The following is a 12,215-nucleotide window of genomic DNA, read 5'->3' as shown; positions in this document are numbered from 1 at the left end:
AACACCATTCCTTCAGAAAGGAAAAGATAGAGACAGGAGACTCCCTAATCCGCAAGCTCAAAACATTTGCATTTTATGAATTAGACAAAGCAGGACAAACGGCGTTCAAGAATTGCTTCCCACCTGAGATCCGTCACGCGAACTCAACTCATGAAATGACGCGAACGCTTGGTTCAGCCAGTCTGCACGGGGTTTCCTGTACATGGACTGCTGGTGAGATACTGCCGAACTGTGTGTAAATGTTAAGGTACATTTTGTAAGTCCTTCGCGGGACCATGTGCAGTCATGTGTTTACAATGTGTCGAGGCAGCAACGCCCAGCAGTAGGGGTTAAACTGCAGACGGTATCCATGAAATTCGCATGATTGATTCACAGGCAGCCCCTAATGAACAGTCATCCCAGGTGACGGCTTTGTACGGACGATATGGTAACTCTTCACCGCTTTCCGGTGACCTGATGGCCTCTCACACTGGAAGTCAACAGAGCGAGTCGATTTCTCTCCTCTTGGTGTCTTGTACTCGCGGGTTAGATGTGAGGCACCAGCAGGGACTGATTCATCGCTTTATACGGCACAAGCAGGTGTCGTGATATCAAGTTTGTTGTAGGAAACACTGTAAGGCAGTAAGCCGAGACGTCGGTTCCCCAGTCAAAAGGCGGGGGGGCGGAGGCATGGACGCCTAGCACTCCCTGGTGTTTTCTTAGTTGTGCATAATAGAAGAGTACACGCCGCTCAGTTTTTCCAGGTTTTGAAGTAGCTGCAAGGAGAAAACGAAGCCAACACAAAAAAACACACGAGTAATTTTACTGGTTTGAGTCCAGGTCCTGCCGAAGCAGGGGAATCCGTCGCAAGGTATCCGGGATGTGTGTGCGTCCTTGTGGCCGTGCCAAAGTCACTTGAACAAGAGTTGCGTTTGCTTTTCCTTTTCCGCAAAACTGTTCGTTCCCTGATGCGTTAGGACTGGCAACCAGAGATATCTCATATCACCGAATATAATGCGCTGCGCATGAATGTCAGGGCACAAGCTGCGAACAAAGGATACCTTAACTTAAACTGGAGAGGAGACACCAAACGAATCGGCGGAGTGGATCCATAACTATTTTTAAGATAGGCGACCCCCACAGAAACCAGTGAAAAGAGGACCAACGTTGGGGTACCGCAAAACAGAAGTTGATGGATCGAGTGACTAACGGCCTCTGGATGTTTCTTCGTTGACAGTAGTGCTCTGTACTACACACGACGATAAAAGTGAAGGGGCGCCTTGCTGTGGTGGCTTGTGTGAGGTGCAGGTCTGGATATTGCCATAAAGGATACACACCGTAGTGTTGCACATTTCCGCTTTGTACTGGTCAAAGGCTGGGAGCAGCATTTAGGTGGTAGGCAATCTCACAGCAGATAGACTCCTGCTCACCTGACTTATTTGACCCGTTGCATCAACAAGACTCTCAAATTGGTGAATAGTGGGCCGGCTCGATGTGCTTCGCCGACCATCTGTCGTTGAGATCGACTGCATGGTACCGTGCATCTCAGCGATGGTGTCCTCAATCGCACGACTGACAAAGAAAAACGCATCCTATGTCAAAAAGAATATCATTCCATTTCCGTCTACGGTTTGGCGGGTGTATAGTATGCCTGCATTATCCATGCGAATCCCCAGGTTGCCTTCAATCACCGGGATGGAGTGGATCATGCTCCACACTCCTTCGACTCCAACTAGACAACAAATTGTCACTGACTCCGAAGAGATCTGACGTACTTTACCGTTGCCGCACGTGAAATGTACACAGCATTCCAGCAAGTGCTTGCCCTCAATCTAACGACTACCATCGTTTTGCCACCACGTTAGGAAATCGCGAAGACTCACCGCATTCCTGCAAGGCGTTTGTTGAGCACCGACGTTGATAGTTTCTGAAGAGGCGGCAAGTCTGCCTGGGGTTCGGCGTCCTCTGTGGCAATTTGATCTGCTTCTGCATTTGCTTTCTTCTGTGCTGTCCGTCGGCGAGCTTCATCTCGCCAGGCCCGCCCGATTCGCAAGACGACCTGGAAGAGAAATATGGCATTTCCTAGACAGTCGAGGCTTTTTCGGAACTGAGCTTTCTGCAGCACCTGGGTGATTTACCTTCACATCGAAACTCAAATGTATCGAGTGATGCATACACCCAGCATTTGAGGCAAAAGCCGCGTAGCCCCTCAAGACGTCGTAAGGGGACGTCCTCATCAGATACAAACCGCGTTCGGAGTCTTTTACCTTCTTCGTGCATGCTTCCGTGCTTGTCGCCTCCACACCCCCCGTGTGTCTCCCTGTTATTCCGTCGGACGTCTGCGAGTCTTACCTCTCGTTGTTTGTCAGGATCGTAAAAACTGATGGATTCTTGCTGTGCAACGAAGGCGTTCCTCGCTTCCTTCAAACGGTCCCCTTCTATACTCAGTTGTTCCTGCGCTGCGGCCGCCAGGCGTCTCTTACGCGCCATCATCTTCACCTGCAGTCTCTCCCTCAGCCGATTCATTTGCTTCCAATACTCAGCACCGAGGGCCTCATCAAAGCGCGTGGCGTCCTCCTGGTGTCTCGCGAAGATTTCCTGCTTTATCGCTCCGAGATTCTGGTCGCCTACTTTCCGTCCAGCTTCGCGTCGCGCCGCCTCCTGCAGCTCCCGTAGCCGAGCCCGCCCCTCTTCTTGGGTCCTCTCCAGTCTCTCTTCCCACTCTCTCTGATGAAAGAAAATGCAAGAGAGGCAACATAAACAGTGACAAAGAGCGACGATGGACTTGGCACAAACGCGTGACTTTACAGGCGGCAGAAATACAGGCGGATGGATGACTGCTGTCGTTATATTCTTTGACCTGCCTATCTGTTAATTGTAGCTCCGGATGCATATGAGATCGAGCCGTTGCCTTCGCCCGCAATGGAAAATCGCGCAAGAGTAGAAGAGCCACACGTACGCAGGCACGGCTTGTTTGTGACCGGTGACGTGTGTTTTCTTCGGAGCGGTACTAGCTGATGCGTAGTCCTGTCTCACAGATGACTGCTCCCGGTGTACGATGGCAGTAATCAAAGTACTATCTGAGTAGTCCTACTCCATCGCTGTTGTTACGAGGGATAAAAAAACAGCAGTCCGTATGCATCACGTAGCATAGGGCGGATCAGGGTCTCCGGGACCGAGATGGATTCACACACCTGCAGAGACTCCAGGGACTCCGCGAGGCGTTTTTCTGCTTCGACCTTCTCGCGTTCGTGCTGTTGCAGCTCCCGCTCAAGCTCGACGCGCCTTTCGGCTTCCTTTTCCCTCTCCTCCTTCTGCAGACGTCTCAGCTCTGAAAGCAGAGGAGATGGATCGCAAGCGGAAACAATTTCAGACCTGCACACGCATGCGAGGAAGTCCAGCGCAACGCATCAGGGTGCGCCGCTTCACGGGTGGGAACAAGAAAATGGCCTTTTGTCGTTCCAGGAGCAAATGCACCAGTAGTAGCGTCTTTTACGTTCTCTTACCGACGGCAAGTGCGAGTTATCAGCGTAAACACACGGGGAAGACACGGCGACGCTCTGGCACATGCATGTGCAAGGCACGGAAAAGACGCAAACACTGGGCGACAGACTGGATCTGAGTTGCCTGGCATCTGATTGGCTGCTGGATTCACATGTTCTACATCAGGTTTGTATGTATAGCGTTCGTCTCTGCTCGGCGTTCCCTGAAATGTCTCTGGAAGAAAAGACTCTCCGCGAAAGAGACTGAATATAGAACTCCGTGCACAGAAATCAACAAAGCTTTCATGCTACCTCCAGTGCGTGGGGGCTCGCGTCTAGAGGCTTCAGCCCCTCTATGTCGACAAAAGCCGGGAGTCTAGGTGACGAGCGTCGAACCTCAGGACAAAGCTACTCCTACGTAGCGTGCCACTGCATGCACTAGTGCCAAGACATTCTCAGTGGAAAGAAAGCTGGTCTGAAAATCCAGTTTACCTTCCGCAGGAATCAACTCCTTCCGCTCTAAAAAGCTTACCGGCAGAAGCCTCCTCAGACAGGCTTCGAGCCATCTTGCTGCCTTTCTCCACTAGCCGCTTTAGGCGCACTGTAGAGCATCCCCAACACACCGGGGAGAGAGGAGAGAAATCAGTGACGGTTCTTTGGCTTCTTGATAGAGCCGATACATGGCAGGTGAACGCCGAGAATCAGAGACCTCCAAAGCAAAGAAGTTAGGAGTTCTGGTGCCCGCGTTCGTCACTCGCCCGTCAGGAAGAAATCAGGAAGTTTCTAGTTTGGTGACTACCTACACGCGCATGTATGTAGACTGAATACTTGCGGAGTATTCACCTTTGAATTCTGCCTTCTTGTATCTGAACATTAGCATAATAATTTGTAACGCGACGATGCGCGTCGCCAGGCTTGACGCCGCAACAGACGCGTAGAAAAGTAGCGGACGAAACGGCACAACTTACAAATTACCCTCTGGCACCGCACCATCGCCAGATGCCGAAGTTTCTGGTCTAGGTCACCTTCAGGAGGGGCAGCGTCCGCATCCTGGAAAAGACACAGACCCTTACAAACGCAAACAGTTTTGGCACCAGACTTCTAAAACTAGTATTGAATTTGCCAAGTGCCTATCTTGTGTTCAAGCGAAGAGACCTGCCGCCAACTGGACCGGCGGATTCACTGCCTTCTTCCCCTGTCTTTAGCAGATCATTCACGCGAGTGCAGGGAAGTAGAAACATTCTGCCCTCCTACCGACGGCAGCAGGCTTCTTCCTCCGTTGGTTTCTCCACAGCTGTGAGGTTGCGTTCTACCACATTCAAGAAAGTCTCGAAAGGACGACGGGACCCCGAAGAGTCTGCAAACCTTGACGGAGGAAATCGACATTGTTGCAGGAGTGCAGACCACGCAGATCCATGCGGAAAGAGACTATTTACACTTACTGCCCCTCTATTCCATGCGCCAGCTACACACCAAGCAGACGGCCTATGGTAAAGCGCAACGGGTGCTGAAGTGCGTAGCCCTCAAAGGGAGAAGAGAGTGATGCATCAGGATGAGTTACCGAAGATTCATGCATCGCTGTTTCATAAAACACGATGCACAGTCTCTTGCTGTCGACGTCCGCTTTGCCGCTTTTCTCATGGAGCAATCATGAGAGTCTCGTGTCACGGAAGTGCCATGTCGCCACCTCTGGCTAGAGAACCTACCTTGTTGTCTTCCTCGAAACCATCGGTGTTGTCCTGTTCGGCAGCAGGTGCATCCCGCGTTCCTTCCAGTTCTTTCAGTTCTTCTTGGTACTGGACGGTCACATCTCTGGCAACCTCAGCGGCTATGCTGTCCAGCTGCTGGCCACTAGACTCCAACTCAACAGCAAAGTCAGTGATTTTCTGCAGGATCTCATGCCGCACATGGACGGCCCGCGTACGCCACTCGGATTCGAGCTGGCGTTCGTTTTCGTTGAAAAGGTTAACAATCTCTGCGCGTTGACGATCCAGGAGACTAAGACGGTTTTCCATTTCGCTGTTGCGCTTTTTGCGGACGGATTGACCTCTTTCAGCGTTTCCGAGCTCCGACACGGATCCCCCCATCGACACAGTTTCTTGAGGCACCTCATCGTCGGCTCCTGACAGGTCTTCCGCCTCTGCTTCGATTATCTCCTGATGTCGCTTTATCTCCTCGTCAATGGCCTCCAACTCTCGCCTGAGCTCTGCCTTCAGGGCACTCCGCCTCCGCGTAAATTCATCGTCAAGCTTCTTGTGCGCCAGCATCTCCACCGCACCCTGCAGCACCCCCCCAGCAGTGCCCAGCGCCTTCCCTGTCACTGTTCGAGGCTGCACACAACCAGCGACAGTTGTCCGGGGCCGAAGATGTTGCAGTGGAAGTATCGGCCGGCTGATGTACACGTCCAGTTTTCCAAAACTTGTCTGAGAGTTTTGTGGAAATAGGTCACCACGAGTCAGTGCGGCGGAGTGCTGTTTGTGGCTGAATTTGTACATTTGTATCTCTGTTCAGGTGGACGGATCAGGATGCCGACGGCTTTCGATCTACTACCTCTCTTTGACCTCAGAGTCTCAGCGCTTGTTCGCGAAGGTGTCGTGAATACACAAACGATAGACGTCTTGGCGACGGTGCTAGCATTGAGGAGATCGCATGAGGATCCGAGTCGAAGCGACGGATACAGAACCTAACAGATGTCCGAAGGGAATCTACTTTCTACTGGGTGACCGGATCTGACGTGGAGTCCGGCGGCTCTTGCTGATACTCTTGAGACGGTTCGGGCAGTGGGCGACTCGATGCGTACCCAGCGATACCTCAAGGCGCCTCCAGATCGGCCTGTTTCCCGATTGAGGGGATACGACGAGAGACACGCTCCGGGATTCATTTCAAGTAAAATTTTCATGGCGGCAGACGTGACGCAGATCTGTGCAGGTAGCGCCCCTTCTTCTCAAAAAGCGCATCTGAATTTACCGGGACGTACCTGGGTCACTACGAAGGCAGCGTGAGCGAGGGATTCTTTCTGGTGGACTCTGCGCTTCTCCTCACGAATCACCAGTTTCCGAACTCGCATCACGTACTTCCCCATTGCCTGTCGGCGCTGGTCACGAATTGCTGCAAGAGCGTCGTCCTCTTGACTCCGGTGGTCTGCCACTTCTTTCCAGCTCTGGAGCGCCTTCACTTTGTCAAAGAATCCGCCATGAAGCTGCATCAACGGCAAGCCGCAGAAACGGAAGAAGGCTGCACTGCATACTAGAAAACTCACCCATCCACTGAGGTCAGTTCGAGTCATGAAGCGTCGACGAAATTGCTATCAGTCTGGTCTGTTGAAGTAGCAACACTCTTCTTCGCTTCTTGACTACAGGCGTGTCGGAGAACTCCAGTCTTTGGACAAAATCCCAAGAAGCCACGAATGGTTCCAGAGACTTTGTCCGTTGGGCTGACAGATTCGCGTTTCCTCTCGCGATTGATACGAGAGATAAGCGAAAGACATGTGAGACTCCCAGAGCAAAAGCGATTAGAAGAACAGGGTAGGTCCTGCCAATAAGTCAAACAGGCAGTGATTTTCGCTTGGAGCAAGAAGGAATGCGCTGGCGCTTCCGGGGTCTGTAGACACTCGTCCCCGTTCGATCATCGGCCTTCAACGCATACTTGCGGAGCTGTTTGTAAGCCTCTTTTTATGGCAGCTACCCACAGTAGGGCAGCATGTATTTTCATGGTTTTCAACCACCCTACGTCGAGTGACGTTCTGAAAGAAACGACATCCGTGTTTTACATGAACAGAGGTGGACCTACAGCCACAGCCGCCCACGCTTTCAACCTCGTCTGAAGCATGGCACGGCGTAGCTGCGTGACAGTCCGTAGACGAGTGTGGCAGTTCTTCTCAAGTAACTCCTGCAGAAGTTGAGTTTTTTCAAACTCGTCGTCTGCCTCGACTGTTTTCTGAACCTCGAGTTGCCGCAGGACTTCTTTCTCCGACGTCTGTCGCTCCGCGTCATTCAGTGCTAGTCTGCCAGCCGCCTGAAAGTTAGAAGCGAGCAACGCAACTGATTTAGCGCCTAGTCTCTCCCACGGTCGTCCGTATCATTGTGTCTCTCTTTCGCGTTCCCGCGCTGTGTACAAGAGAGTGTAACTGGGTGCAGGCACCGAGATTGCGCGTTCCGACTCTCGGACGTGTAGAAACAGAAAAGACTTTTCGCGATACGCACCGTCATAGGCGTACCACAGGGGGAAGGAAAAACGGCATCTACATTCCAGAAGTACTCCTGTGTCATAAGGCACCAGTCTACATGGTTTGTTGATCTTTTCCTTCTCAACATCACGAAAAACAGTTGTGAGACGAGTACCGCAACGAGGACAACCGATCTCCTGGGAGTGTCACTCCCCAACAGTTGGAGAAAAAGAGCTCTTTTCCGCAGCGAATATCCTTCCTGCATAGCTGCAGGTTTGGTCAACAACGAGCTGAATGCGTTATACTAAGAAGAGACAGTGTTCAACATAGAAATAGTCTAAGGCGTCTTCAATAGAGGGACAGGCGCTATTACTCTGACCCCTCGGTTATTGCGTTTTTGTCGCCTAAAGCAACGCTGGACACACTTGGGCATGCCTGAAACGCTCCTCCACAGGACCAGTCTCCTTTAATCTTGTTCTACACCAGTGGAAAGATGCGTAAATAATGGGTACTTTGTTCTTCAGTTTCGCGTCGCAAGATCAGCGTTCGCTTTCGCCTTCTTCCTTCTTCCTAATTGGCGACCCTTAGGATCGGTTCTGTTACGGAGAAATCCACTTACGGAAAGAGCTGCTTTCCACGTGTCTTCCCGCGCCTCCAAAGCGCTGAGAGCAAGTTGGAATGACTTTCCTTGAATTTGGTCGATTGCTTGTGTCATAAGATCGTATCGGTTTGCCACACAGCGCGTGAGAGCCTCAGAAGCTTGTTTACCCCTGAGTGCAGGACAGGTGAGTCAGGAATCGCTGCACAAAAGGCCGGTGGCTTTTCGCTTGGCAGCTCTGAACCTAGAAAGGACATACTGGCCTTCCAGAAACACCTGTCGGCATTTGTTTATTCACAGCTAGTGTAATCAAGCGAAGACTCAGAGTGGCCACTTGAGAGGAAGGTAGTCGACTGGGTATCAGTTATCAATGATTCAGTATCCAAGCATACAGATTGATCCTCCTGATTAGTATAGCGGGGCGCTATTCCACTAACAGCGTGCATCTTATACGTCCGATGAGCTCTTCTCTACACCTGTCTCCAGGAAGGACCCTCTTTTTTTCCGTAATCCAGCCGGCATCATTGATGCCGACTGTTTCTAAGAGTCCAGTCGCTGTGTCACCAGCTTCCGTGTCGTCTGGAATGGCGACGGCGCAGCTGGAGGAACGCCCTCTCAACGTCCTTGCAACTTCGATGTGCTTCGGCCATCCGAAGAAAGTCTCACAAGGCCGGGGTGCCAGCTAAACTGCCATCCCACTCAGCCGTTTATATCACTAGGACGAGACAGAGCGAGACACCTCCATCTAGAAGGATACCCCAACAGTTCAGCGTTCAAGCGAAGCTGCCTCACGCAGCGAAGGAAATGCTCGACACTACCATCGATTCGCTGAGGGGACTCGGGGATGTCCGACTCGTTTTCTGTGACAAACGACTCTGCTTGTGTGAGTCGGAATGCCGCAGGGAGAGTCTCGTATCTCTGCTGCGTTCGCCGACGTGCATGTGTAAACTCCAGAGGGATGCATTCGTGGCTTTCCTGCTATGATTACGTCGAAACCGCTTCGTTTCGTCTAAGGTTCTTACTTGGCAACGAGACTCGCGCTGATCTCGCGGCTAGCCGACTGCTGCTTCGTGACTTTGCTCTGGACAGCCTGGAGCGCTGTCACCACTGTCTGTCCGTTCCAGCCTTCCATCTCAGTCTCCAGGACTTCGTCGAGAGTTGTCTCGCATTGGTCGTTTGCCTCTTGCCTTGCTGCTCTCTTCATCACGTTCATCACGAGCGCCTCCAGCTGCAGCGTACCCAACTCGACAGCGAAGTCGCTGTGGATCTCGTGGTCTTCCCTAGAGGACGCCTCGAGAAGCTGGTACTCCATTCGGGTCTGGTCGCGCTGAAGACACAAGAGACGCAGAGCTACGACGAGGAGACAGACTCCCGTGAGTGACGAGGAAAAAGCCGAAACGGCTGAACTCACAGGTGGCCGAGGTGACGCGTAAGCGTTCGATTGCACCTTCGAAACAAAAGCCGATGCCGCATCAAAAATCTATACATATAGATACATATGCATGTGTGCGTAGGTGTGTCTCCGCATGTGCCTACTCGATCGCGAGGCGGGACTGAAACTGAGAATGGTTTCCACTGAAGATGCAGAGACTAGTCGAATGTGAAACAATCCCTTCCTGGAGTCCAGTTGGAGGCTTCACCGAACGATGAAGGCGCCGTTAGTTGCTCTCTGGATCAGTCTCGTCTGTGACACGCTTGTTTCATAGCGCGGCGACTGTGCACAACCATAGTGCATCTTGGCGCTTGGTATGCAATCGTGAGACAAACGTATATGCGAGCCTGGACGTAGATCGAGTTCTGTTTTTTGACTGGCTTTTCGCGAACTCCTTCACTCACAAGAAAGTCGAGGTGCGCCTCGTGTAGGTCCACCGCGGTGCTGAAAGCGGCCTCAGCCATCTGATTTTCTAGGCGTTGGCGATCCTCGCCGAGCTGTCGTCTGTGAGCAGTGGCACGATGGACTTGCTCCAAAGCTGTCTCCATATCCAGACGTTCCTGTTCCTCTCGCGCGTTCCCTTGCATCTCTGCTGGCACATTGCGGGTCTCCTTAACCGCCTTGACCATCGTGGCACTCCACCGCTTCAGCCTCTGTTTTTCTTCTGTGTGCTTCTGCTGGAGCAGCGCTCTGCATGCGTGGCGTCGCGCCTCAGCTGCAGTACGGTAACTTCGAGCGTGCTCACTGAGGAGCTCCATCAACGCGGCGTCTTGTCTCTTCAGCAGCTGCTTCATCTCCTTCAGGGCCGCTGCCAGTTGCTGGCGAATCTGGTCAAGAAGCGTTTTCCGGGAAGAGGCCAGAATCCCCGAGAGAAAGGCGCGACTGTTAGAGGAGTCCATCTCCAGAGTCGTCTGGTCGGCGCAGCAGGACACAGGGCAAAAGCGGAGTTCAGATGACAGACTCACCCATGTGGAATGAGCTCGAGGAGAGAACAGAGAGAAAATAGCGGCTTCGACATGGTAAAGCAGAGACGCAAGACATGTGAACGAACAGCTATCGAGGCGCTGAGCCGGAAGCCAAGAAAGAGACAAAAACACACGACGCGAAGCACACAGGCGTGAGCCTCCCGGCTTTCTGAGAGCGCAGGAAACTGTGGACGTCGAAATGTCGTCGAAATACGCAGGTGAGCTGACGAACGAATTGAGAAAACATCACTCGCCGCTTCTGCAACGGGCAAAGCATCTACAGGCCTGGGCCGGCTCGAAGAAAAGCAAACTGTCTGATGTCCAAGTGAAGGCTACGACTGGCTCTGGGAGCGAGTGCGGCGTTTCATCCGGACGAATGGGGCGCATCGTTGGCGGCGTCCAAGACACACGTAAGACAGCGAGAGCCTCAGAGTCCTCAAGTCTACTGAGGCGACCCGAATGCACGTAAGCACTTGGAAAAACATTTGCTCTTTCGTCGACGAATCAGGAAAGGCAAAGTGCTGACCGTCAAGAGGTTGTCATTCAGCATCGCCTTTCCGCTCCGCACTCCCCTGAAATAAGGACACCACCAATCGGCTTTCGTCGAATTCAGAGCTGTGGCGAGCGTCGGTTGAAGCCGAACAGTGCCGCATATGCTCTCTACTGAGACCATGGTTCGAGGTAACATCTCCGGTTGCGACGCGTCTTAGATACAAAGACAGGACCTCGCTCTTTACCTGAACTACAGCACAGTGACCATTCCCCTGGGGCAGTCAGATCACAAGTCCCTCCAGACTCTCTCTTTCGCGGTGTGCCCCCGTGACCTAGGAAACTGTGGAGACCTTCCCACTGTCGAGAGAAGCAAACCACGGGCCGCGTGCGATTCTCGGCGTCTGAGAGTCTCGCGAGGCCTTCCCGCATGTGAGTCAGAGGTCTCCAGAGACTCCGAAAGCCACCCAGAAAGAAGTCGTGGAAAGCTGATGAATCACAGCAACGTCGCACATAGCGAGACTGGCGAAGGAGAAGCTGCGTCTCCCGGTAACTCGAGCTGCGGTTCGGAAGCCTTCTCGTTGCGTTTTCGCGTGAGTGATTCCTCTCACCCCACGGCGGCCTCGACGATGCTCCTGGAGGCTTTGGCTTCGAAGTCCAGCAGCTCTCGCAGCTGGAAATCTTTCAGCTCGAACCACGCCTGGGCCTGTTTCGCCGGCAGAAGGTGAAGAGTCTGGCAGGTGTCTTTGAACTTCTGCATCACCCCTGCAAAACGCGACTGGACGCGCGTGCACTCCCGCCGCAAGCGCTCTTCCTGATAAGCCCGCTCCGCAAACAAGGTGTCGTAAATAACGAAGAGTGAGTCGGAATTCTCCTCCAGGGGGTCGTTGCCTTCCAACAACTTCTCGAGCTTTCCAAGCACACGGTCGGCCACCGAGTCCTCGCCGTGCTGAACGCGAAGACCGGAAAGAACGGAGAAGAATGGAGGACTATCCAGTTGGCGGTGTCTTACAGGAAAGACGGCGACACCGCAGGAGCGAATCGCGGTCGCCCCTCCCAGAAAGAAGGCAGCTGACCAGCCCCTGTGTAGAATAAACGTATCTCC

General features: G+C 52.8%; 1 protein-coding gene across 1 annotated transcript in view; it reads right to left on the bottom strand.

The window, feature by feature from the left end:
* Positions 1-698: 698 nt before the first annotated feature.
* Positions 699-12,215, bottom strand: part of TGME49_253930 (GCC2 and GCC3 domain-containing protein) — a gene marked incomplete at both ends in the record, with an annotated part of 36,060 nt that continues 24,543 nt past the window's right edge. The window contains 15 exons of the mRNA XM_018781033.1: positions 699-755; positions 1,410-1,551; positions 1,863-2,038; positions 2,332-2,706; positions 3,174-3,310; positions 3,994-4,062; positions 4,430-4,511; positions 5,168-5,791; positions 6,439-6,660; positions 7,251-7,475; positions 8,246-8,396; positions 9,247-9,551; positions 10,061-10,567; positions 11,148-11,193; positions 11,722-12,059. Of these exons, the coding sequence (XP_018638158.1) occupies positions 699-755; positions 1,410-1,551; positions 1,863-2,038; positions 2,332-2,706; positions 3,174-3,310; positions 3,994-4,062; positions 4,430-4,511; positions 5,168-5,791; positions 6,439-6,660; positions 7,251-7,475; positions 8,246-8,396; positions 9,247-9,551; positions 10,061-10,567; positions 11,148-11,193; positions 11,722-12,059 (3,456 nt within the window). The remainder of the gene's footprint in view (positions 756-1,409; positions 1,552-1,862; positions 2,039-2,331; positions 2,707-3,173; positions 3,311-3,993; positions 4,063-4,429; positions 4,512-5,167; positions 5,792-6,438; positions 6,661-7,250; positions 7,476-8,245; positions 8,397-9,246; positions 9,552-10,060; positions 10,568-11,147; positions 11,194-11,721; positions 12,060-12,215) is intronic.

The sequence above is a fragment of the Toxoplasma gondii genome, chromosome III (genome assembly GCF_000006565.2).
Source record: "Toxoplasma gondii ME49 chromosome III, whole genome shotgun sequence".
In the NCBI taxonomy this organism is placed as follows: domain Eukaryota; phylum Apicomplexa; class Conoidasida; order Eucoccidiorida; family Sarcocystidae; genus Toxoplasma; species Toxoplasma gondii.
This window is presented reverse-complemented; position numbering and strand designations above follow the sequence as displayed.